Source organism: Rhopilema esculentum, chromosome 10 (genome assembly GCF_057945365.1).
Source record: "Rhopilema esculentum isolate cy_ngs chromosome 10, ASM5794536v1, whole genome shotgun sequence".
In the NCBI taxonomy this organism is placed as follows: domain Eukaryota; kingdom Metazoa; phylum Cnidaria; class Scyphozoa; order Rhizostomeae; family Rhizostomatidae; genus Rhopilema; species Rhopilema esculentum.
In genome coordinates, this window is record NC_142824.1 from 4,742,752 (window position 1) to 4,769,116 (window position 26,365).

At 37.6% G+C, this 26,365-nt stretch overlaps 2 protein-coding genes across 2 annotated transcripts in view; one reads left to right on the forward strand and one right to left on the reverse strand.

Annotated features, from left to right (window-relative positions):
* The first annotated feature begins 1,358 nt into the window (after positions 1–1,358).
* LOC135685823 (serine protease 23-like) lies at positions 1,359–13,231 on the forward strand. The gene is made up of 2 exons (XM_065201906.2): positions 1,359–2,483; positions 11,536–13,231. The coding sequence occupies exons 1-2, from the start codon at positions 1,594–1,596 to the stop codon at positions 11,852–11,854; spliced, it is 1,209 nt and encodes a 402-aa protein (XP_065057978.2). The 5' UTR covers positions 1,359–1,593; the 3' UTR covers positions 11,855–13,231.
* LOC135685815 (long-chain-fatty-acid--CoA ligase 5) overlaps positions 6,815–26,365 on the reverse strand; it is a 50,944-nt gene continuing 31,393 nt past the window's right edge. Inside the window, exons 24-25 of the mRNA XM_089110948.1 lie at positions 23,225–23,296; positions 6,815–14,287 (exon numbers count right to left, since the gene is read on the reverse strand). Of these exons, the coding sequence (XP_088967074.1) occupies positions 14,138–14,287; positions 23,225–23,296 (222 nt within the window). The 3' untranslated portion in view covers positions 6,815–14,137. The remainder of the gene's footprint in view (positions 14,288–23,224; positions 23,297–26,365) is intronic.

Genomic DNA, 26,365 nt, shown 5'->3' on the forward strand with positions numbered 1-26,365 from the left:
AACGAAATTGTGTTTAGGCAGGGAGTAAAGAGGGGTTCAGCAGCTTATTGCTCTTATGGCTTTCCTATCAACTTATCATTAAATTTTGTTATTGTTTTTACACAACAGAATACAACACAACACAACACAACAGAATAGGGGGTTGAAATAAAGAAACGTGAAGTTATTGCTATGGTCGTATTGCCCTTTCAACTGCCAACAGTTTGGAAAGACAAGAGCAACTTGATATAACCGACAAAAAAGATCAGTAATAAAAAATGAAAAGTAAAATTGAAACTCGATTCAGTCTGGTAGCCATAAATTCCCTGAGGGCATCGGCATATTAGCCAAGGGGCACCTCTTTCAGACTCCATATCATATGGCATATGTTGTAATATTGTTGCATAAAGTAGTTGATGTCTGAACTATAACTGGGGGAGGGAATGGGGTAGCATATTCTGGTACAGGCTTGTAATGGGAGAATTTTTATAATAGAGCCCCCGTAAAGCATTTCCGTGTGAGACTTTAAACAAGTTTCTCGTCAACTCTTACCCAATTATGATCCACAAAAATAACAGCCTTTTCAAGAGAACATACAGCACTCAGAACCGATCAACAAACATACTATCAGAATTTATGGCACAATGAAATTTCAGCTAACAGAGATGAAAGAAACCTCATCAATATTTCTTCCAAGAATCGGGTTATCAAGCGCAGAACCTTAAAACAGCCTATCCTGTGCGTTCTCTAATGAATTATTAAACAAAACACTATGTTTTACCTTAATTCTGTGGAAACCAAAATGGTTATGGGTTGATTGCAAAATCTTTACTTTTTTATGAAAGTATTTTGGAAATGTTGTTGTTGGTTTTGACGGAAATTCCCTTCGGCATCTGTGGAAAATGTTTGAGAATAGCCTGTAAACTTTTTTGAGGTTAGGATGAAGACAGAAAAATTACAGATCGTTTGTTATGTTGAGTAAAGTAAATAGTGAAATGTAAAATGGGTCTTTCGTCAGCGTTTCAACAACGCTTTCAGGCATGTCAACAAGTATTGTATACAAATTTGCCGTGGAAATGGGAAAATGAGATATAACATCTTGTGTACTCACGTTTGGTAAATTTTATGGGACTATTGCGTAAAAAGGCAATTTTAACACTTGCGTTGGAAATTAAACAGTCGTTAATGAGAACATCATATCAAAGTAGCTGTGTAGTTTATGGGAAAACCAAACATTGAATGCGAAGGGAAAACCATTGCTTAATGCAATTCTAAATCAATAATAGCAAAAGGGCACGCCTCCAGCCAAATAAAGTACTTTATCTCGATACTTGGGCATGGCATCCGATTACGACGACGCCTACCTATTTTACACAATAATCATTGATGTGGTCGTGGTCTTTGTCGCGTTAGCTGAAGTACTCGCGGAATGTGTCACGCTTCGATGCTAATACTACATACAATCGCTAAACACAATTTACGGTCTTGAAAAGGCGCGTACTTAGTACACTGCCACGAGCGTTCTTTCGTCAGACGAAAGTTGTGTAGCCGCGGAACAGATCACTTGCGGACGCGTCTTCAATGGAAGCCCAATAACAGGTCAATCAGATAGCAATGGAAATTTTATATCAAATTTTGAAACAATATCTTATGTTATTAATATTTTATAATTTTATTGGCTATGCTGCACTCAGTATTCCTGTAGAGTACAGTTCGACATTTTCTGCAAGCAACGGCCCAGTATTTCCAGAGCTACGGGCATTTGCCAGCCACAGGGAAAGAAACACTAATTTCAGCGGACATTTCAGTGGAGAACTTTTGACATCCTATGCAAGCAAGCATTTTGACGAGGATGCCCAAGCCTGGGATATATCGAAGCTTTTGTCTTATGAAACTGTGTGGCCAAATGGAAGAAGGATAACGACTAATGTGAAAGTTGACAGCCACTCATTGCCTCATGTGAATGGGAACGACTTTGGACAAATACCGGCTTTCAATTTTACTGTTGCTAAAGAAACTGGAAAAAACCATCGAAGAAAAAGGAACAGTAGGCGGAAGAAACGCATGGTTTACGGCCCTGATGATCGATTTTATATTCCAGTATCAATTTTTGGGAATATGCAACCCTATAGTTCATCAGTTAAAATTTCATCTGGTTGCACGGGGGTAGTCGTATCGCCCCGTCACGTCCTCACTGCAGCCCATTGTGTCCATGACCAGAAGGATTTTGTCGAAGGAATTAAAGATTTGAAGGTTGGCTTTTTGGAATCAGGGTCAAAAACGAATTGGATTGATGTACAAAATCTGCGAATATCTAAAGGCTGGGTGGATGGCGATCGGCTAACAGGGCCGTGTTTTGATTATGCTCTTCTCCGTTTAAAAAGGAAGCACAACCGTCCGTTTCTCAGTCTGTCTGTGAGTCCTGACGGTGATCGAGGTATTGGGGAAAGGATCTATTTCACAAGTTTCGAAGATGACAAACCGCAAAATACAATGTGGTACAGGTAAGATTGTATCAATAGCGAATAAGCTTTTTGATCTCAAGTAATTAAAACTAAAGCAAAAAAGAATCGGGTTGATTAAATTATGTTTGAGTTGATATAAAAGTTTCCACTGTTTAGTGTTGCCGCAGTCAATAATAGGAAATCCTACTTGATCGGTCCCTAACGTGCGAGTTGGAGAGATCTCAGAGGTAAAACTAGAAACACACCCCCTCCCCCTTGTAAATAATGTACGGAAGTATTAGTGTGTTGCAGCCTGAAAAAGTCCAGTTTATTGGGCAAATTTATAAATATCTCATTTACTTCTTTGTACCACTTAATAGGGTCATAAGGCCAAGCACGTCATAGCTAAAGGTAAACCCCTATCTATGAGAACGGCGTGTTTGGAAAATTTTCAATAAGTAGTCAGCAGTATTTATTTGTTTCTCCCCAGAAATCGTGCGCATGTTGATCTTAGCTCGCAATCGACGAAAGGTATTTCTTGCTCAAGAGTATAATCTGTTTGTACAGCCTTCCGATATGGAGGATTAAACTTTCAACCCTTGGTTTCAATATAGATGTTTATATTAGTTTTAAGTGGCTCGAGGTTATATCTTATTTAGGCAGAGACCACAAGGGAGTTTTCACTAATATATACATTATGCAACGTTCAGCGGAATCCAACGTAAAATCACGGGTTGCGTATTTTCATTGTATTTCCACGAATAAGCCACTGCTTTCTGTGTTGAATTACTGCATATGTGCCAAATCATTTTCCGTGCATAAAAACGAAACTCATTTGGTATGTTAAGCCAAAATAAAATAGAGAACTATTCTATTCTAGGTCGTTTTTTTACCTTTGTTAAGCACAATTCATTTTAACATATGAAAATAATTTGAGACATTTGGCATTCCGCAACTAGCTGATACAAGGGGCAATTCACTCTTGCAAATAGCGTACGAGATTTTCCCTAAAACAAAAGGATTTCTGGTGATTTCCAGATAAAACAATAGGATTTTCACCAAAGGTGTACGAGATTTGTCGGAGAGATTTGCCCCTCGAGCTTATATAGGTAAAATAAAGTTACTGGAAAGAGGACGTTTGCTCAGAACGAAATTACATAAAGTTTTTTCTGAAATACGTGATGCCTGTTTTTGATCAAACAAAATAAAACAAATCTACGTTGAAACTCGGACCGTTTTCATATTTTACTTGACCCTCAAACAAATCATGCTTAAGCTCCTAAAGTTAGTTACCTTTTTCTTGAATTGGGACTGGAAAGGAGCGCACCCTTCCCCCGACCCCCTTTCCTAGAGAAGGGAAAAGGAGATCGCTCTTGCTGTTCCGTGGGGAAGCATCCCTGTACTTTGAAGGTCCTCACGAAATATTGTGGCGGCAACCAGCAGAAGATTCAGCCATGATCTTTGGAACTTTTCTGGAGACGGAGGTGGGGTATACCAAATTACCGGGACTGCTTGCACAAAATGGTTTTATCAAACATACAGATCCATTATAATACTGACATATTGACCGCGGGCGAATTGAGCCTTAACAGCCGATTTTGGCAAACCATAAACAAAAACCATTAAATTATAATGTCCTTCGCCTTGAAACTGTCGCAAAACTCCTAAGACAAACGACTACAGGATAGGTTAGACCTAAACCTTAAAGTCTTGTCACGATGGTCAGGCTGGAATCGCTTGTGGATCACGCGTACGAACTGCCAAAGTCACGCGAAACCACAGGTGTAAATGATGATTTCAAGTTTTTTTCTATTATTTTTAAGTTTTTTATTTCTCAAAGGGAATTTATCGTTATAAACACGGGAAAACGGAACTTCCGTCCCGAAGGTTTATGTGAAATTAATCTGAAAGGAGCTCATCCGAAGTCCTCGAGGGCTCCTCTGGATAACACGGTGAATGTACAAAAGGTACAGTCACAGGGTACATTGCGGTAAGGTTTCCTCCGGAACCGTGCACGGAATCTCTTATGTTCCGTTCGTTTTGACTTATGCGAAAAAATATTGTTATGATCATCATAAGCTCTGCCGAGTAGTGTCATTTTTTGATAACTTCAGAGAATGGTTTTAAACAGAAATAAAAAGAACCCTTTAAAGCCATGTGAGATCAGATTGTACATTGTGGTCATTTAAGGCTTAAATTTTCAAAATGCGGTTTAATTCCACTTTGTATTCAATAAACTATTGTCAGCATAGCTTTAACTTTCTGGAAAAACTCGGGGTAACAACAAAAAAGACGCACGTTCAATGGTTCTAGACACTGTTGTGCAAAGCCAGACACTGTTTCCGTCATGAGAATACAAGAGGATATACTGTCAAAAGAAATTAATATTGGAACGATTTACCTTGACTGTATTTCAAGGTCTGAGTTGACCGCTAATATTTCAATCCTATGCGTATAGGAGGCTTTCGATTGAATATTCGCCGCAAAAATGAGCAACACGATCGCTTCTAGGGCCCCTATAATTTTCATACCTTCCTTTAAAAGTTTGTTTCTGTTATCAAGGGATGGGCATTTCAAAAGACGATCGATTGATCACATTTCCACAGAGCCATGTATCCAGTCGGATTTGAAGGCAATCTGTCTCGTTGTGGATTGGTTAACGAGAACAATAGCTGGAACAATAGCCTAAACACGATTCCTAATCCACAATAGCCTAATCCAGCGCTCCGCCATATTTTTTACAATGTGATAAATTAAAGGGGGACTGGAAACAATAAAAAATCCCTTTTTTCTTATAATCAATCAACGTCGTGACAGATTGCCTTTAATGGAAGATATTCGCATTGAGCACAATAAAACAGTGGCGGTTTGAAGGGGCCCACGTTCCCAGGCCCTGCGCTTTTCATCCTGCAAATGTTTTCAACCATGAGCGCCTCAGTCCCTAAAACTGCTTCTGTAACAAAGACTAATTTCCATGAGGAAAACATGCAGCGAAATTGTGGCGAGATCGCTGGAATACTTATCAACCACACGCAGTTTTGATTTTTGATTTCCCAGTGAACTCGAAAGAAAGTAGAAAACGTTTACTTTTTCGCGGCGAAATATTTTGTAGCAACTGATAACCAATCAGGGGCGTGGAAAAAGTTTGGCCATATTTTTGAGTAAATAATCTTTGAAAATTTCCTATGCTTGCAGTTTTGAATTTTGGCGGCAAAAAGTTTTGCCATATCGGAATCAAAATCAAATTTCTCTTCAAAATTCGCCTCGAGGAAATCAGCCTTTGGGTTCGTTTTACACTGGATTACATGCCTTTCTTGTTGTTTCTCTGGGTAAATAGACGTATAGAATCTACATAGAAGAGACACTTAAATTAAATGAACTATTGCCGTTGAATGTGGAAAATTTTTATGACTGCATTGGTCCCATGTTAACCAATAATGCCATTAAAAAGAAACGCAAACATTTTATACACGGAGAATTTGAACGCTGCGGTTTGGTAACTGTTTAAGTGTTAACCACTGCTCATAAATGTGAGAGGAAACTTACGCTCAGTCTTTACATCAACCACAAAATGCACATGCATGCAGTCTTAGAGAAAAAGGGTAATGCAGCAAATTTCCTTACATTGCCTCTGTATTTTGCTTAGCTTTTATTGTCTTTCATTATAGCTTTTTCGTCTGACACTCCTCAGAGCATAAAACGTCAGAATAGGTTCCGAAAAACATGTTTGAAAAATATATACCCAGTTGTGGATCGAAATAGGCCAATCAGAAAAACGCAAGCACAAGACCGGTATAGTTGACCAATCAGTGCCGCGAGCCTAAAGAAAAATTACCAATGGAGTCCAAGAGAGAAAACGAACTCCTTTTGTCTACACAATGGCGGCTTTTTTCAAAACTGCCCCTCAAAGAGAACAGCCTCCTCGATCTTGTAGGTCGAGAAACACTGTTAAAACAAGTGATTCTGCCATTGGTCAACATCTTTTGGACAACCCAGATTGTGCAAAACTCTATAATGACGACATGTTTCGGATAATTGGCAGAGCCCGGTCGTCCTTCCATCTAGCAGTTTTGGAGTCAATCTACATAAAAACGAAAAAGCCGCCATTGTGTAGACAAAAGGAGTTCGTTTTCTCTCTTGGACTCCATTGGTAATTTTTCTTTAGGCTCGCGGCACTGATTGGTCAACTATACCGGTCTTGTGCTTGCGTTTTTCTGATTGGCCTATTTCGATCCACAACTGGGTATATATTTTTCAAACATGTTTTTCGGAACCTATTCTGACGTTTTATGCTCTGAGGAGTGTCAGACGAAAAAGCTTTAAGTATGTTGTAAAATGTTTGCTTTTTTCAAAGCCATTTTCAAATTCTGTACCGCAAAAAAACTGTTCACGTCTTTCATTATCTTTATAAGATAAACTATTAACTTGCTATACACCATTTCAAATTGCGGTCTCACAATGGAAATTCCTCTCAATTTCATTGTACGACTTTTTTAACTCAGCTTAGGATTTACCTCCATCATTTTAGTCTGGATACAGTCTTTAAATTTCTTGTGTTTGTATTGTAGTTTTACAGATAGTATAAATTCGGAAACTTTATAATTTGACCGCAATTCGCTCGGTCCAATACGTCAGAGAATTTCTAAACTTTATGTTATCATAAAATCGATTCTATAAATATACTAGATTGGGTGCGGTGCATTAACTTGATAACGGGCTGTGTTCGAAACGTCATTATTTATTTAATCAAAATTCTTTCCTGGTACAATTTACTTATTATTCATCGTTATTATAAAATCGATGTCGGAACCACTAGCATAACGAAAACTTACATGTAGACTAATCCGAAGTCAACAATTTAGTAAAAGGAAGCTGGAAGTTTTACAAAAAGAGGCCAAATATTGAGTTAATGTGTTTCTCGTTGCAAAAAAGATGACTGGCTACCCCCGCTTCCTAATTTTGTAATCTTTTACTATAAAACCAAACGGTACCGTTTCAAAGTGACCACTGAAATCCCTGAGGTAGCCGACGTATGCGCTCTTAACATCTCCATTGCAGTATTCCTTATCAGAGTGAACCATTAATTCGTATTTATTTAGGATTTGGCATTCAAATAATTCCAAATTTAGTTGTAGTATACTCTAAAGTATGACATCAAGAAGGAAACGTTTGGTTTTAAACATGACCTAGAATTTTTAGGTCAGAATATATTTTTTACCCCTTTCCTTTTTGCTTCTAGTGTTTTTAACTTCTCAGAAAGTTTTCTCAGAAAGGAAGCTAATATCAAACTTCGAAAATCACTATATCAGTTGGTCTCTCCAGGGCAGAGACGTTCACGTTTATAGAAGGCCAGCGGGGTCCTCGCAAGTATTGTTCCATACAATTCAAGGCATTGAATGATCGGATGAATAGAACAACACAATGTCGGTGAAAATTGTCACGTTTGCGATACTGTTTATTGGTATTGAATCCAAAATGATGCCTTTGTTCAGTACAACTGCTAGTTCTTGTCATGCCGTGCTTATATCTACCTGAGGCAAAAGACGTTTTGAATAACAGTGTTCTTGCTTTGAAAGAGTTATAGATTACTGAAATTATTCATCGAAGTCAAGCGAAGATATGAAGCAAGGAATGCATATGGATAGCATTAAAGGCTTAACCTGATCGCTGTAAGTCAGTCAAGCTGATGTGCAATGGATCTCTCAATAGGTCTCAGTGTAAGAAGAATTAGTGAGACTTTCCTGATCCTTAAATGCGTACAGTAAATGTCACATCCTAATGGTGATGGGATTTGATATAATTAATCCGATAATCGAACTTTCTTAGCAGTTTCAAGGGGGTTTTCTTGTGTCAGCAGACTAAAGACTTATGTTTTGAGACAAGCATTGCTGAATGAACAAAAGAATACCAAAATTTATAAGGAAGGAGCAACAAATTATTGTTGTTCAAACAAATGTAAATTTAGATTCTCAATGTCCGTAGAGAATGTCGCCTGAAACATAATTCATTTGTCCCCCAAAGCCTGGCACAGCGAAAAAACAAGTGACAAATTTGGAGAATGGACAGACAAGACAAGAAATTGAAAGAACCTTTAGGTGTTCGCCTGCTAGGGGGTTGGAGGGGGTGGAGGAGAACTTTAGTCGATCGGTTCAAGACATGTAGTGTTGCCCCTAGCACTTCAATGAAAGAGTGCCAAACCTGAGAAGGAGGAGGGCTATGCTAGAGGGAACATCCTAGAAGCTACACAAAACACCACACCCCCATTACCTGCATTTGTGTTAAAAATACTCTATTGTGTATATGAAATGATTCAAAATATTCACCGATTTCAAATGGCTAATAGAATTTGTTCATTAATGGGAAATCAATAGCAAAAGTAAAAGTCAATTCACATTGCCAAGTCAGGAACCGCTCAATAAGTTGATAATGTATTTCAGAATTAGGAATTATTTTGTACTGCTCAATAAACCACATCTAGACGCTAAGGCTTCTTGCAGCTGCAGAAATAAGTGGCTGAAAGCAAATGAAGGTCGACTGTTTGATCTCAAAAAACGCCCATTCCCTTTACTAGGAAAAAGAAAGATTTCATAATCTTGGCGCGTTGGAGCTTCTTACACGGTGCTACAAATTCAATACTGCATACCCCAAGTAAGGGGACCAGTACGTCCTTTTCCTACATAACACCACCATAAATCATTTATTAAAAGGTGCAAATCCACATTTCACGTTTCGCCATTTACGACCTAGGATTCTTAACAACAGTATCTCGTGTATTTCACCAAAGGCAACTAATAATGTAGGCCCAAATTTCTGTGACTATTCTTTGCAGGCATTGAATTGGTTTTTGACGTCATAATAGCTATCCGAAATTCAAACAAAATCGGACGTTTTATTCCAAGATGAAGATTTTCATTCTGAAATCAAATAAAAATAATCGGTTTAGATGGAAACTCCTTCGAATTTTTGCCTAATCAAATGAAGACTAATCTTAAACCAGTTATGTTTCATAGTTGAAAGAGTCAGTGGGCTGGCTTTAGCCTGCTCCTTCGTGTGGCAAAAAATAAGACTATACAAAAAGCCCAAAGGCATAGGTGTCACTTGTCCATGGCTATGCTTAAATAATTTGCACACTGAATTGCAAAGAGGACCATTATTGCCTAGGATAAGTTATTCATTTGTAGCTCAGAAATTCTGAAAGTTGCAAAAGCTCTTTCTGTTTCAATTGAAGAAATTCAGCGGCCTTGTAGGCGAAGATTAAAGTAAGAAAAACACTGATTATTCATGTGCTCGTTGATAGAAAACAAGTGGTGATTGGAAAAAAGTTCAACAAGAACACCCATGATGCACCATTATTTAGGCCACAAGTATTTTGGGTATTTGTGCTGCATCAGACTGCATATGTGCATTACTATTTTAGGTTTTCCTCTTTCAATGATCAAAATCCTTTGCAGGCAGTAAAAACTTTGTAAAATAGCTGTTATCCAATGAGCTTTATAGAAATATTCTGAATCGAAACGAGGTACATTCGTTCTAAGGTCTCAAGGACTTGGCAACAAATTTTCATCCGTATAGGACGAAGGGGCAATACATTATACGATAAAATGCCTAGTGGAAGACAATAAGACAAAAAAAACGTTTAACCGCAAGTTGTAATTCCAGAGCTTATCGAGTTGAATGCAGTGGAAAGTCAACTTTTGGTGAAGATAGGCCAACAATGGACAACTAAACGCATTAATTATTAGGCATTGAGGCTCTGGTTAGGCCGTCTTAGTCATAGCGTGCTTTTTGCAACCCAACAAAGATCCATTTAGCTTTATCGCTTCTATCTTGTTGGATTGTTTTCATAACTAAACAGTTATGATCCTTGTTGTAAATAATCTGAAAACCTTTTCATTATAAGATGTCTTTGTATTCCGAAGGCCTGTGAATTTAGAAACGCCAGCGGTTATCACCGACCGAAACGAAGATCATTCTTTTCGTTGTCTGAGGCTGCTAAACCACGTCAAAAAGTTTAAGATTACAACGTCAAGATCTTCTCAGATGCGAAATAAGTACCAAACTAGAGTTGTTAAGAATTCGATGAAAGAATCAGAATCGTAGAAAAGATAGCGTATTATCATCACTCAAAGGGATTTTCCTCTCTAATGCTCTAATTTCCAAAGGCTTAAGGCTTAAATGGTGAAAGCTGTTTAGAAAGTAAATAAGATATTAACGAAACTGATCTTGAAGGCCTTGATGATGTACATAAAAGCTGCCCATGAAAGCGTGGGAAATCAGAACTATTCAAGAAACTTTGCTCTGCAAATGAGCGGTAGGTTTTCTTACAAATCCAATACACAAAATAGAGGAACGTTTCCTCTACCGGAAAGCCATCGCATGCATGTCCTAATGAATCAAACCGAATGGCTCATTTTCTAGAATCTTTCTTGACAGGAGGTTATAATTCATGATAAGGAAGTCTTAACAATATCAACTCTCCCAATGAAATATCTATACCTTTTGACTATACCTTTTGACTCTAGAAACCCTGGTGTAATAGAAATTTCAAAGTAGCCGAAATAACAATAATTTCTTGTCTTGTTTTTATTGACCTGATAGTGGCTGTTGAGGCCACGGATAAGACCATTCCTTGCATATAAAACAGTCATTGAAAACGGCGAATTTCCCCATGCGCGGTATTGATACACTAAAAAAGTTCTTCCCGTTCCGGCGTTCTTTAAAAAGTCCTCGTCTCTTTTGTGCGTCAGAAACATAGCATGGCGGTAGTGTCACTGGGATATTAAGAATTTGGAACAGTTGAGGGCAAGCACATGAGCTTATTACCTACCAAAATTTTGAAAAATCAAGCGCAAAGTTACAAGGAGAAGGACAGGGCCTTTGATCTTGCGTATTCAAGAATGTTGTTACCAGTATCTAACTTCTGGGAGTAGAATAATTCTGCCACCTTGCATCCGGCAGATGCATTCGCCCCAGTTGCCACTTAATAGTTCCTTAAATGATTGCCTCTCCCCGTCGATTGCCCAGTTTGGACAGCAAGGAAAGGGTGTCGCTCGATTACATTTTCATTTTCCTACTGACCTAACTAACCTATTCTTCCATTTATTTAAAACAGGTCTTGCAGTATTGAAGCGGACGACAGTCACTTCATGTACCATTACTGTGACGCTTGGAAGGGTTCGTCTGGGTCTGGTGTTTATGCATGGCAATTCAACAAAGGAACTGAAAAATGGGGAAGGCAGCTGATTGGGATATTTACAGGAAATCGGTGGCTGGCTGAAGACGACTGGTTTTTAACTGCGAAGAATTTCAATGCTGCTGTTAAGATAACACCTTCGAAATACGTTCAACTGTGCAAATGGATGGGTAAATATGGAAAGAAACTTTGTAATCATTCAGAAGGTGGTAAGCTTAATCCCAGGTCGTACTACTAGGATTTTATCTCGCTGCTAATTTACAGACCAGAATGGCTAGAGTCGTATTTTCACAAAAAGATTTAAGGAATGTCGCGATTCTTTAAATGCCTACTGTCTATACGAGATCGAGAAAAATGAACTTTCCTTGGCTTAAGAGATAAATATTGGTACCTATCCTCAAAAAACAAGGTAGAAAGGGGACATTATTAAAATGCTTCACATTTCACTTATTTCCGTGACGTATCACATATAAAATGGCGGGCTACCGCATTTTATAGCGTTGGGAAGGCACCTCTCTCGTTGCTGTATCGCGCAGTTTGGCGTGATTGCTTACTTGAAGCTAGCTGGACATAACCCTTCTAAAAACCCTTGGTATTTCCTCATATGTCAAGGGAAGACTGCTTCCGACGCAATATTTGACAGTATTATTAGCGTAAGCCTTCCTAATGCAAGTGTATAGCCTTTGAATTTTTTTAATGCAGATTTAATTGTGAATATTATGCCAATCTTTAAAACGAATTTAGGTTTTAGGGCCACAGCTGTCGTAGGTACAATCATGTATTCATGATGTTAGTATAAATGGTTCAGTATTTTATAGGTAGACAAGTACAGAACTGAGAAATAGTATGGGGTTTGTTGATAGATGAATCACATTAGTCCAAAACCACTGATCTTTTACTCAAAATTGGTTTTTCTCTGCTTTAGTTTCGGTATTTCTGGAATTTGCTTAAGCCTTTCTCCAAATGAAATCTGTTGGTAAAATATGCGCACTGTGGGGGTAAAACCGAGCCGCGAAGGGGAAATCAACCAAGCAGTAAGGACTTCTGCAGTGCGGATTTATTAAAAGATGAACTTACAGTTCTTCGAAATTCAGTATAATCGCTATCAAAGAATATAGTTTGTAGGATCCTAAAGCATAAAGCAATAGACTTTATGAGATGAAAGCTTAGTAGTATGACAAGGAAGGGGATTTAATTGGGAAAAATTGGCCCTAAGTTCAGCATGTTATGAGACACAGTTCAGCACACTGCAGGACCTCCCTTTTCCTCCTCCCTTCTTTAGTCTGGGTACATTTTCCAGCCTGTTCCGAGAGCACTTGGAAAATTTAAGAATAAAAAACTGCAAGTATGAAATACAACAAAAGTACAGAAAACGTAAATTTTCTGTAAATACGGAGAACAGCTCATAGGTTTTTTATCTTTAAATAATTTTTATCGACGTCGCAATGACATCAATACCTTTGTTTGGAAAGGGGTTTTGTCTAGAATGTAAAAGTAGCTGTATTTTACATGAATTAAACTTGTATTATTAATGATACAGATATATTTATTGCAAAAATCAGAGATATGTAACCAGTGGAATGAATTCGACAGAAAGCAAATGATTTGCTACGAATGACTTGTTTTTGTACTGTATCTCTTGTTATGGGTTAAAAATGAGTTTAATTACCAAAGATACTCAACATTATTGTCGTAAAAAATTGCATTCAACTTCAAAAACATTTCTGTGCAATAAACACAAATTGAGAGTATAGATAATTTAACTTTGACGCTCTAGAAAATTGCCATTTATTGCTGAAAACAAGCGGACACAACCTACTTGCTTCAGAAGCGATACAATATTTGGTGGCAAGTCCTAGAGATAAAGTTCTAGAGAATTTTCTGCAATTCTCTAAAACGCCCGTTGTTGAACTATCGGCAAAATATTTAGCAGTATCATCCGTGATTTACTAAGATTCAATTGTGTTGACAATATCAACTGAATCGGTTTGTTTACAAGGAAAAATGAAAAAGGGTCTATTTTGACTTAGGCCACTGGGGTGAAAATATAAGCTTTCCATTCACTTCTGGGGCAAGCAGATCTAAACAAATGGCCGAAAAGTCCCTGCCATCATGGAACTTGGAAAACTGTTTATAAAAACTTTCTACTGTAAATATGCATTGTATAACGTATTTCACATGCACTGATGAGGGCTTCAAAAGTCCAGATATGTATCTGCTACTTGACGATACTCTTGTATTGTATTGTCCAGTTGTTTTAAAGCAATATAGGTTCTTTGCAAAATAGTGCATTAAAATCTTTTTTCGAGATTTCATTTTTTCGGTTTCATTTCAATTGCTTTTTGTATTTCGCAATGAAATTGTGTCATTTCAAACCATGTTAAAAAGAGAAACAGCGGAAAAGAGCACAATTTTAAAGATATAAATATATACGAAAGTGCATTTTTATGTATTAAAAATTAGTGTACTGTCTTTTACCACTTACTCGACAATTTAAGCTAAAATAGCTACAATGTTATTCTTACTTGTTCTTTCCATCCAATTCTGCATACAGACCTTTTATTTCCTCGGCGTACCTTTCTTCCACTTTCTTTCTTTTAACTTTCATAGTCGGCGTCAGCAGATCATTTTCAATGGAAAAAGGCTCCGCAAGTAAATACACGGCTTTAACCTGGAAAATAATGACAAATATGTATTAAGCCGGTTGGCATTACGATAGCAAGCAAAAAGCGAAGCTGTAAGCTGAAAATACGAAATTACTGAATAATTAGTGGGTCAATAGGCACCCAGCCTAATATGAATCTACGTCTTTCATGTAAAATAAATATATAATTCCAAAGCCAGAGGGTAGTCCTACGGTATCCATTGAGACTTGTTACTCAGAGGGTACTGATAACCAGGGTTAAGATATAAGAAGTGGATACATTTTTCGAACTGGCTGTGAAGGAAGTGAATTTCATTAACGTAGAATTCAAGATAGGTAGATCACGTATAGTAATTTACATCAGATACTAAAAGCTAGGTGTGCAGGGCGAAAACAAAACTTGTAAGGTGTGTCAGTGGATACAAGTTTTTGGAATGGGAAATGAAAGGCTTTTGCGCAACATATCGTACTGCATGAAAATATAAAACAGAATCAGTTTCTCAAGACAGCTGCCGCTAGGCATGCCGGTTACGTAAGAAAAACTTCGACACAGGAGGCTAAACACAGGAGGCTGAAAACGGTGCATATGGATTCTTTTGCAAGACCAAGGCTTCCGACGAAAGGGGGGGCATGCCCTTTTTTTGCAAAACAATATAGCTTTTGTCAAAACTTGTTGTTATGACTGTTAAATTGTTCCTTGCCCCCCACCCCCACTTTCCAACTGGCATCGGAGCCCATGAGGTAGAGTGATGTGACATTAATGACAGTCCCGAAAGCAAGACTTTTTTCAAGACAACAGTTTCTCTTAATCTTCAGCTTTTCGTCTGAGCCTGGCTTTTTCTCGCAACTGCAACGAATGTTCCTACCAGAAATGACGTCATCGATTTAAATTGCGGATGTGGATATGATGCAAAATTTTTTAAGTCAAAGGACCTTCCATCAAATGCTGGTTTATCTCCCCAGCAAATATGGCATAAAGATCGGCAGCTAGTTATTCAGGATTAGCCACATTCATTTAAAAATATCCACAAAGACCACCTAAAAGTCTACGGTTAGCTCTTATTAAAGTTAGACATTTTTAAGGAGATCTGTCACACCTCAAACCAAACTCAGACGAACCCCCATACTTCAAATGCAGTTCCCTGACTTTTCTGAATAGAAGCATTTGTATTTGCATCGTTTGATGCTAGGTTTCACAACAGTGATCCTACACTGGACACACATCTTAAATCTACACTAACTCAAACTCAGATAAGCAATTTAAACGATTTCATAAGGCAGATTACTTACAACAGAAAGAACCATTGCATTTGTTTTTAAGGAACCAATTGTGTAGTATTTCGTGCTGTCTTTAGTGATATTGGGCGTGAATTCAAGACTTTAGGCCCTTGAAAATTAATGATCTTATACCATTGTTGGTAGTTCTGACTTTTGGAAGGTCAAGAAGGTTCTTTGAGCCAAAAACTGTTACATGCGATTTCAGGTCCAAATAGTAGTCTCTGTTTATGCTTATGTCTAGATGGTTAGCCTTCTTACATCAGTTGTTCTCTTTATTTTCTGCTTTATGTTCTCTTTTGAAATATGACGAAGTGAATAAATAGGATTAAAGTATGTTATGGCTATGTAAGAGAAGAATTCTTACACAACCGAGGATAGACTGGGGTTGCAAATGACCTCCCTATATGAGAAACCCCCCTACAATGTACACCACATCGGACACCTTCCCAGAGCGACCACTTTGCCACAACAGACACCTCCCTACATTGGACACCTCACCACAAAAATACACCTCTCTACAGCAGGATCCTGCCAACGAATACCGCCATACAACGGACACTTCCGTCAACGAACACCTCCGTACAACGGACACCTGCGTCAACGAATACCTCCATACAACGGACACCTCCGTACAACGGACACCTCCGTACAACGGACACCTCCGTATAACCAGAAGCTCCCTACAACAGACGAAAGGACATCTCTCTTCACCATACGGCGACTTTGGTCCCGCAGTTGTCGTCTTTAAAGGAGTTGCACTGTGTTCAAGTATTTGTTCGAGATGGGAACTAGTCTCAAGTTAGCAGCAACAAAGATACTAGACTCTAAATGTTCTTCCTTCGCAGTTCAAATGTTTGTCAATCAATATTTGGGCATAAAATTCACATTAACCACCAGCACAACCTTACATCACAAGGTTACAATCAATTGGCGTTCCAAGGTATGACAACAATGTTACAAGCACAGACCTAATCATACATGCAATTAGTTTTCGCTGCTCTTAAACTTACTTCTCTAAATCGGCAAAGTTACCAAAACCTCCCCGTATCACACACCGTATCTATCGTCTAAGGCCCAAAGAGGCTTAAGCATTACATCCTTTGTAACAACGAATTACTGTTTGGATAAAGACAGCTGAAATCCCATTTAATCTCCATTTTATCCCTGCCTTCACTGTCTACATATGACTTAATACACAATGGTGGTTGTTACATTTCGCATATACATAATTGATTTACTTGAAGAGATTGACGCAAAAATTTTGTAGCAATAAATATTTCGATGAGCATGTATAAATATTAGCAAAATATTTGAAACGTTTAAAAAAAGCTGCACTTAATTTAGTTGCGAATCTCGTAATTGCTTCTAATGGTTAATAGTGATTTCGTGTTCATTGAAGGACCAATTGAAAAACAGCTTATGCTGGAAAGCGACCATTCACAAGGTAAAGCCAGCAAGCAACATAAAGAGGTTATTGCTGCTCCAGAATGTGACTGTTGGAGTTCCAATTCTATACTTTCAAATCCCCCTCTCTATGTTATATCTGTTAATGTGAAAGGCTTTATTCTCTGTTGCCCTTCTCAGTTTTGAAAAAAGGCCTTACTTATTTGTTTCGCTGTGATTTATTGTTGTATAAATGACAACTGCACTTGGCTTAGAGCTTGAATCATCCAGCCACCAATAGCAGCGTTACGGGGGAGCTACGTCTCCCCAGCTCTCGGCGGGATTTTTTTTAATTCGTCTAAATTCGACCAGAAAATGTTGGAGGAGGGCTTATATATTGGCAACGTACTTTTGTGATGTCATCCTATGATTAAGAAACTGCCTTTACGGAACTAAAAGTTAGTCATGGGCGTTTCCTTCTGGTAAAATTAGCGTTCCCTGTTGGTAAAAGGACATTTCCTTGCGGTAAAAAGGACATTGTCTAAAGATTTTTGTTTTCTCTGGTCCTGCCTTGCCAGCTACTTTCAAACCAATAGCTCCATTTACACCCCTACATTAGCGTGCTCTGTACTGATATCTATCAAGTCAACGCCGAATCGAGATCTTAACCCCATCTCCACAGCAACCTGTAACCTTTAACGACTGTGATACATATAGGTTTAGCTTTATTAGGTTGTATGCTCAGATAATCATGACACAAACTTTCTCCAGCTCTTAGCGAGTCTCTTTAATGATCGAGTCTTGTCAATGATTCATTCGAAGGTCTACATAAAAAAGTATAGCAACATAACTAAACTAACATAGCAAGGCGGTTTATCAGTGAATGTTTTGAGCCTATGATACGATACAAATTAACACCACACAGGAGGGGACGTACACGCTAGGTGCTTCAAAATGCTCCTAAATCAAACGGCTGACCTACAAAGACCCTAACCATAAAACTCAACCAAGCCAATTATTCTAACCAAAAACTATATTGCAAACTTATTTACTGGCACAGCCTCTCAATTCTTTGGGACATACTCACTGGAGCAGTGACAAGTAACACATTTGTCATTGGCAAACAACAAATGCAGCACTGTCACTACAATTCTAACAAACAATTCATAACTGTTGACTCTTTGCTTAACAAATGAAATTGCTTGTTCCACGGTTGATCAATGAGACGCAACTCTATATAGTGGTGTCTTGATGGATAATTTAGAGGCTAGTGGAAAACCGTTTATCCGGAAACCAAATCCAGTAAGGTCATTAGATCGGAACCTTGAGGAAAGCAGTAGCCACGGACAGAAGCAACCAGAGTCTTGTTCATTGAATTACGACATATTCCATTGATATCTATCGTGCACAGTGACGTTTTCAATGGAATTGTATATTGAAATCATCAACATTTAACTTTGCAAAATTACATGACTGAGTTGGTTATAATGTTACAGTTTCTTGAAATTCTGTAAAATGAATTGGGGAAAAATTTGACCCGGAAAATTTATTCTTTGGTTAGTTTAGACGGGGATATATGGCTAGGATCTAGGAGGATTTAGTCAAATTCTTTTTCGAATTAAACATAAACATTTCCCACAAAAGCTGGCTGACATGCTCTGCTGTGGTCTTATTAGTGGAAAAGTTGCGCTATTAAAAGTATGAGGACCTTCTTGGCACTTGGTCAAGAGAGGGCACAAACCCCGAATCACGCGGTTCTGAATCGAACGCTTAACCAACTGAGCTAAATTTTGATCAGACATATTGGTAATTTGATTATTAACTAAATTTATTAAGTTCACTAAATTTATCAAATTTAATTAAATAACACCTGATTATCATTTCAGACAATTCACACACACGAAAGCAAAGACCACATTTGTTGGTTCAGTGAAAAGAGCCTGACATCCCTGAAAACTCCCTAAAAAATCCCTGAAAATCTTGAAATATCTAAACCACGCCCCACTATCTAAACCACGCCCAACTTTCTTTTTCCAAAAGAAGTTTCTACAAGTGTTGCTGGTAATTAAAATCATTAATTTTTTTAAAGTTTCTATGACTGCGGTAATCAGCGAAAATCAATAAATAAGAGCCTTTTATAGCCAAGAGAAAGAATTGGAAATGAAAAACAATTCCTTAAAAACATTTGGTTCCTTTTTTTCAAGATTTGAGCCTAATTACTACCCAATTAGGTAGACTCTAACAGACTGACAGCCTTCGGTTTAATTTTTGCCGACGGAAAACTGACATGTTAATTTGCGGGTAAACGTTGGATCCAAGAAGAAACATTACTGGTTAATTAAAAAAAAAATAATCTATTTGAGGATGGCAAATGTCAACGAATGACACAAATGGATAAAGGAATCAAAAGGACTAAAAGTAAACAAACTACTTATTTGGCCACATGCAAAATTATGCAATTATACATATGGATGAAATACCATTTTTAGTGTACCTTTGAGCAGTTAATACTTGAAATGAATGAAAACAGCATAAATTGCAAAATAGCTCGAAAAAGCAGAAAAATAACCTACAATACTTAGATAAGTTAGTGGTCGGTATCAGTGGCTTAATGCAACGTACTCATTCATTCAATATAATTTTATCTCAAACATGTTAATTTTTCATCGCTAAGAGCATAATAAAGGAAAAAGGACCAATCAAAGCTTATCATAACAACGACCACTTGACACAAAGACTTCAACTTATCAAGTTCCAGCAGACATTACTGAATCGCCTCCTAATACTTTAAGTTGCATTGCGGAATCATGATTGAAAAGATAATGGCAGATTGCTACTGTTTCAGATGATAAAGTACATTTATCTAGCTTATCTTCGGCCCGTCTAGCGATCAGGCATTCAACAGAAAATTTCTGGGCGATTGTAATGCCATTTGTGGAGATAACGGGGAGCCAAAGCGATCAAAAAAACTGTTAGCAAAAGGAAATCGGGTGCCAATGGAACAGAGTTGTGACTGAGGCTGCGTTTACACGATACCGGATTACTCACACATCGGATTGCTTTTCATATCGGATAGGGGTCCCGTTTACACGGCCCCGCATTAATCCGATACGTCCCGTACCACTTTTGCGGAGTGAAATCACTCCGCTATGAAACTGGTATGAAAAGTGATCCGATACGTCCCGTACCACATTCCATCTCGTGTAAACGGGTGAATCCGATACGCTTTCACTCCGGAACCTCGTTCTCAATCTCAAGGAAAGTTCTCATCAACGGATTCTACATCTTTACCCTTCGGGTAACGTTCGCCAAACAACTATTTTATCTTGTCATCATTCGATATTATATCTTTTCAAACCCTTCCCTCGAAAAGGCATTCGCTGGCATATGCCTTTACCGATTCAGGCTGCAATTCGACTTCTGCCTCCCCCTTCTGCTTACATTTTCTTCTTCTATGCCACTGGCCTGCACTCATATTCTATACTAAAGTGATAATTTTTTCCCGAGACCTTCCTCTCCTCAGTAGATTAACGAAATAACCAGAATTTTACATTGCTAAAATCGAAACAAGTATCCTGCACAATGAATAGCGGAGCGTTGTCGTGTAAACAGGTTGAAAACAGTATAAAAAGCAATCTGGTATCGTGTAAACGCAGTCTTAACGGTATGCTTTTAATATCGGATAGCTGAGATCAATCCGATATGAAAAGCAATCCGGTATCGTGTAAACACAGCCTGAAGCAATACATCGCGCAACATACTATTTATTCGCATTGCACCTCAAGTAACTATATAAAAAGGTACTTTCACGGAAATTAACCAAAGAGCACTAAAAAATGCTTTTTAAAGACAAGTTCAGAATCAGTAAAGGTTCTTCAAAATACGGTCAAGGTTCTTCAAATGCCTCCCTTTTGAAAAGCCTCGTTTCGATTTCGATGGTTCGGTTCATTAGCACTCCAATATCAATAACAACAATTCTATATCTTCTGGTTAACGGCTCAACAATCAGGGTTAGCAAAACCACTGCAAACTGTTTACTTCGTTTAATGCACCTTTAACGCTATTATATTTCATTGTATGTCTCTACTATAAAAATCGAAAGGTACCTAGAAGGTAGTGGTGTCAAGCTGGCATTATATTCAAAGGAAGGCCTAAAATCCAACAGCAAAGATATTCGCTAGCACCTTACGTACCTCAGTCGCAATTGTGATAAGATATATAATACATTGCATACAGATAAGTTGTGTATACAGGCCCGTCGGAACTGGGGGGGGGGGGGGGGCTGGAGCCCCAAACAATTGTCACAAATTGTAGTATGTTTCCTTTATAACAGTGTACTGAATGAGAGGGGAAACAATGTACAGCCCCCCCCCCCAAATATGAATTTCGTTCCGACGGCACTGGTATATGTGCAAACAGACTTGTTGAGAGATCTGACCGTTACCTAGCTCACACCACCTCAATGCTTGTTCAGGATAAGGTGTGCAGGATTTGTGACACAACAGACTACACAACACAGTTCATGGCAAGTACACAGGACAAGACGGTGCAGACATTGGGGTTTTCTCAACATTTTCACTAGCAGTTCCGTGCTCAAATGTTATCCAACGATGGGATTATCTATGATTTCTTTTCTTGCTACATGTTCTTGAAAATTTTCATTAACTACATCTTAAAGTCTTTTTAGGCTGCCAATGAAAGCATCGTTTAAATTTCTATTAATAAGGAGACTATAATATTAATGAGTATTATAATTGATTAAGATCGTCTTACCGCTGCTACTGAACCTTATTCATAAACAAAACTTTTGAGGCTTCAAGAGGAGGCTCAGGGGGCTGTTGATACTGAATATTTGTCAATTTATACTTTTCTTTTGTTTTAGCAACATTTTGTGCAAGAACTCTTTCTTGATTTTTTTTAATAGAACTACACCGCTGCTTCCAAACAAACTTTTTACGCTGTCTTAAGTCAATTGTTAAAGAGCTAACATAGCGTCCAAATGTTCGGTTTACTTTGTTAATTTTCATTGAATGTCTAAATCGGGTCAAAAATTGTAACTTGGTCGTTGATTGACAAACAATCAATCTTTTTTTAAATTTATCATGGGTCATCATATAAATCTGTAAACATAGAATATGTAAATATATCAGGTCTTTTATAATAAATACAATCTATCGTACTATAGTCCAACTTGGACTGTGCAAGATGTGAATAATGTGCTGCAGCCAGAAATCTTGTATGAAGTTAATTTGTCTCTAAAATTATCTCTAAACCAGTCACTGGATGTTGTATATCTCTGCATATAGACTCGATATTAACATTTTGTGAAATGGAGTTGAATCATTTTTGTGTCTATTTTCTTGAACATAAACGGCTTGTTACTTAGGAAAATTACATTGTGGGTCAAATGACCATGTCTGGGTCCACTGTGAGAAGGTCAGTCAAACAAAGGAACATTGACATAAAACGTAGACTAACGCGAAAATTGTCTTTTAATTGCAAAATGTGTTGCTGCTTGAATATAGCAGGCTCAACTACCCCTGTTAGCCCCTATAGATCTTCAAAACTAAATGATTTACAAGCCATCCATTTGCACGTTGGTTTATAAAAAAAATGGTTCTTCACCCAATACTGATAAACAAGTCATAATTTGCTGTGGGAAGATCACCCTGATCGTGCCGCAAAACAACTGTAAACAGTCAGCTGGACTTTGCAACGTCACTCCTATTGCGGAACCCTTTGCGGTTGCGAGGATCACGAACAAGAATCTCAAGTATGAAGCAACCAACATAAGATTGTCGATTAAGCATTTGAGTCGCGACGTTGTGAATGATCAGCAAGCTACACATGTTTGTTTTTTCTTATCCACTATCAAATGCAATAATCAAATTTGCGATTAGCTGTAAACTTTAGGTGTGCCATAAGCTATGACATTAAACCCCCAAAAAGCGAAGCGACAACTCTCTAGCATAATACCTTTTATGTTTGATTGAAAGAGAATGTCGAAGAGGTCAATGCAGATATGAAGTAACAGTGGGGTAGCTTTTTAAAAGTGGACTAAGTGTAGGTTCTTGCAGCCTCTTAAGAAGGTATAGTTGAATTTGGAAAATACTTGTTTTCCATGTCCATCGGGTTTCGACTAACAACAGTGAAGAATTTGATAGCAACTTGCAACTAGAAAATTTTAAACTGAGTAAAGCAGATTCCTATTTTCTTTGTTTTATGTTCTAAGACTATGTTCATTTGAACACAGTAACCCGCCTTGCAAAGAAGAGCAAAAAATGTTGAAGCAAAAAGCCTTACCTGTTCTAGAGAATTCAGTCCGCCAGCAGAGCCAATCTCCCTCATGCTTGCCAATACAACCTCTTTTGCTGCCTATTAAGAAATAAATATTACTGTTATTACTAAAAAGCATATTGTGCAAGCAGCCATGATTACTTTTCAAAAAAACTTGTCGCTCCTTAATTTCGATAATAAAGATTTAACATCCCAATAAATACAGGTTTGTTCAAGATAATGTAGCAAGCGAGCGCTGAGTTTATATGAGCCAGGGCAAAAACTAGATGTATTTGCAGGTTAATTGCTATTTCTCGATATATTTAATACATATAAGAATCGATAACAGAAAACTCAAGTAGGAAGATCTATCTGGCAAGATTCCTTGCAAACCTAACGTTATTTAACAAAAATAAAACCTTAAAAATAGTCTGAGGGGTTACCGTTCATCAGAAAAAATTATCATCATTATCGAAAGGACTTCTCTTCCTCCCACATCTTGCAAAAATCCTTACTATAGATATGTTAAACTTCAGTTTAATTTCTAGACTTTGGTCTTATCTTAATCAAATTAGGTATACCTGGATGCAAAAACTACTATAAAACTGATAATGCTGGCGCCTATATGACTGATATCAGTTACATTGAAATAAAACGGAGTGAAAAATTATCGATTTCTTAGGCTAGGCGCTCACTAGCGATAAAAGCACAAACGCAAGCACAAACGCAACCTGTGCACCAAAGAAGACGGGCTTGACACAAGCATAAGCACAATAATATGAAAACCGTTCGTTCTTCTTACGCATGTGCTTGTATTTGTGTTGCTATTTTCCTTCAAATTAAATCAGTACTTATGATGTGTCTAGACAGACCGTCCCCACAAACTCACAAGATCTTAGCTTTCGTCTGTTATGGGGCTTGTGTTACTGGTAAGGACAAAGTTGTAATACTAGTGTGCCCGTATATGTAGCATCCTTCAAGGGGAGGGGCTTGATGGAGCCCGATCCAATGAAGGTATAAATAGCTTAGTAAATGGTTTTGGAAAATACTCAAATGTTTGCTTTTTCAAAACCATTTTCAAGTTTTGTGCCACCAAAAAATAGCTTAGTCTAAACCATGCAAATCACAGAAAACTGAATTAATGTCACCATTGGATTGGCAGTTTTAACGACATTTCATGCAACTACAATTTTTATAGACACACTGCCTTGAAGATCTAATTTTTTTATTGCCCTTTGGAAAATCCTTACCACTAAAAAGGTCTTACGCTTTGCTGATTCATTGTCGCCGGAACGAAATTCATATAAAATGGCTGGCTATTCAGTCGATTTCCATTCAGCACTCAATTATCTAGGAAATAGAGCACACAGTGTGGCAATTATTGGGAGGGGGGAAGCAACTTGCCCCCTGTTCCAACCGGCCTGAGATTACTAGCATCCTAGATGCTTTCAAATATTCGATAAGAAAAGCCCTTTGGATCAAGAAAGCACAAGAGCTTGAATCGCCTCTTAATTTTTCTAAAATAAGTATTCTAATGAATCATCCTTCCTTTACAGAAGGCTTTAGTTTCACCCGATGGCTTCTTATCTTTTGCATTGTATTTTAGCACTGTTTTTCTAAGATCAAAAACCTTTATCTCAAGAATTCATCTAACCTTAATCTTTCTGGGAAAAAAATCGACAACTAAAATTTCCATAACTTTTGCTAAGGAGTAGCCAGAACTAAAAACTAATTACATCATATTTCATCTCACTTTATCACATTGACTAAACAGTTTCAAAGAAAAAAAATAAAAATCATATTATTCATAAACATTGCTGCAAATATTTTTAACCGTTAAGCAAATATATGTGGCCCTTTAGATATTTGTATGGCAACAAGCTAACCACAATATAGTTGCTTAATAAAACAGCATCAAAAAAGAGAATTAGCTCTGAGTGATGGACTCGGTGGATTTTTAATTTGTAAGTATCTGCAGTTCTGGTTTCTAGTCTTTTTCTTCAACAATATTTTTCTAAACAACAGCTTTCTTTCAAATAAGAGGCTTTTTATAGGGTTAATTATATACTGTAAAAATTAATTTGTTTGGCTTGATGACTGACAAGTTTAAACGGAACAGAATATGAAAAACAGTACAAGAAAACACGTAGCAAACGTCTAAAAACTCACTTACAACAGGGCAGCCAAACAGGAGATACATTCAATTATTAGAAGGAACATAAAAATCCTTCAACAAGAGTTCTTAATCTTTTAACCCGATCTAGGTGAAAAAGTTTTAGCAAGTTTTTAACATAAATCTGATTTTACCTACTTTACTCATCTTTAGTAGACCAATTACAGTGAAGTTACCGCAATGCTTAGTCACCGTTTACCATCCCAAGACACTATACAAAGGTATGGCCAAATTGGGCAACTATATTAGGCAACTATATCAAAATTGATGTCGCTGGATTTTATGTTGTCAATTTTGGATTCTTTGAACCAATAGAAGGAATCCATTCTCACAACATTTATCTGGCAAGCAAAATGCACAGAGTTTTTAGGTTTAAAAAGGCAAATTAGGCCTAAATGTTTAATGTTGATAACATGACGTCAAAAGTTTATTAATTTTTAACCCAGACTCAATATTTTCACTAAAGTCTCCTAAGGGAGCTGTCATTAGGTAAAGCCGGTAATGGGGTGGAAACAAACTTATAAGGGTATGAAATCTTCCAAGGATAATTTGTAGGGGGGGGGGGGGGAGGGGAGAGATATTTTGGTAAAAAGGTTGGGTTATGAAACCAAATTACATTTTTTGAAAAGTTATTTCAAATTGTTAGCAAAATCATTCATGTTTTATGGCTTCTCGAAAATAAGTCAGATGATGATGTTGAAAGAGAATCAGCTGTGATGGCTTCTTGTCTTTTTGCATAAAATGTCTTCTGGTAAGAACACATTGGATAATAAGCTTCAATACTATGTTACCCTGATTCTTGGTGAACAATAAACTTCAAATTGGGGCAGCTACAGAAGAAAATTAATTGTTGAAAAGTTTTGAAATACTTTGAAATACAGTGGTGTTGTGAAATACTTTTGCATATTTTAAGGGGTTTTAGAAATTTTTACAGTTTTTCTTCACGGGGTTTGAAAGTTTTTGGTGCTTCAAATGATTTGCTTTTGCCCTGTTAC

Excerpts from the sequence above, each read along its gene's own strand:
- LOC135685823 (XM_065201906.2), top strand. The coding sequence starts at position 1,594 with ATGGAAATTTTATATCAAATTTTGAAACAATATCTTATGTTATTAATA. Across the intron at positions 2,484-11,535 it reads CAAAATACAATGTGGTACAG|GTCTTGCAGTATTGAAGCGG; the intron begins GTAAGATTGTAT and ends TATTTAAAACAG.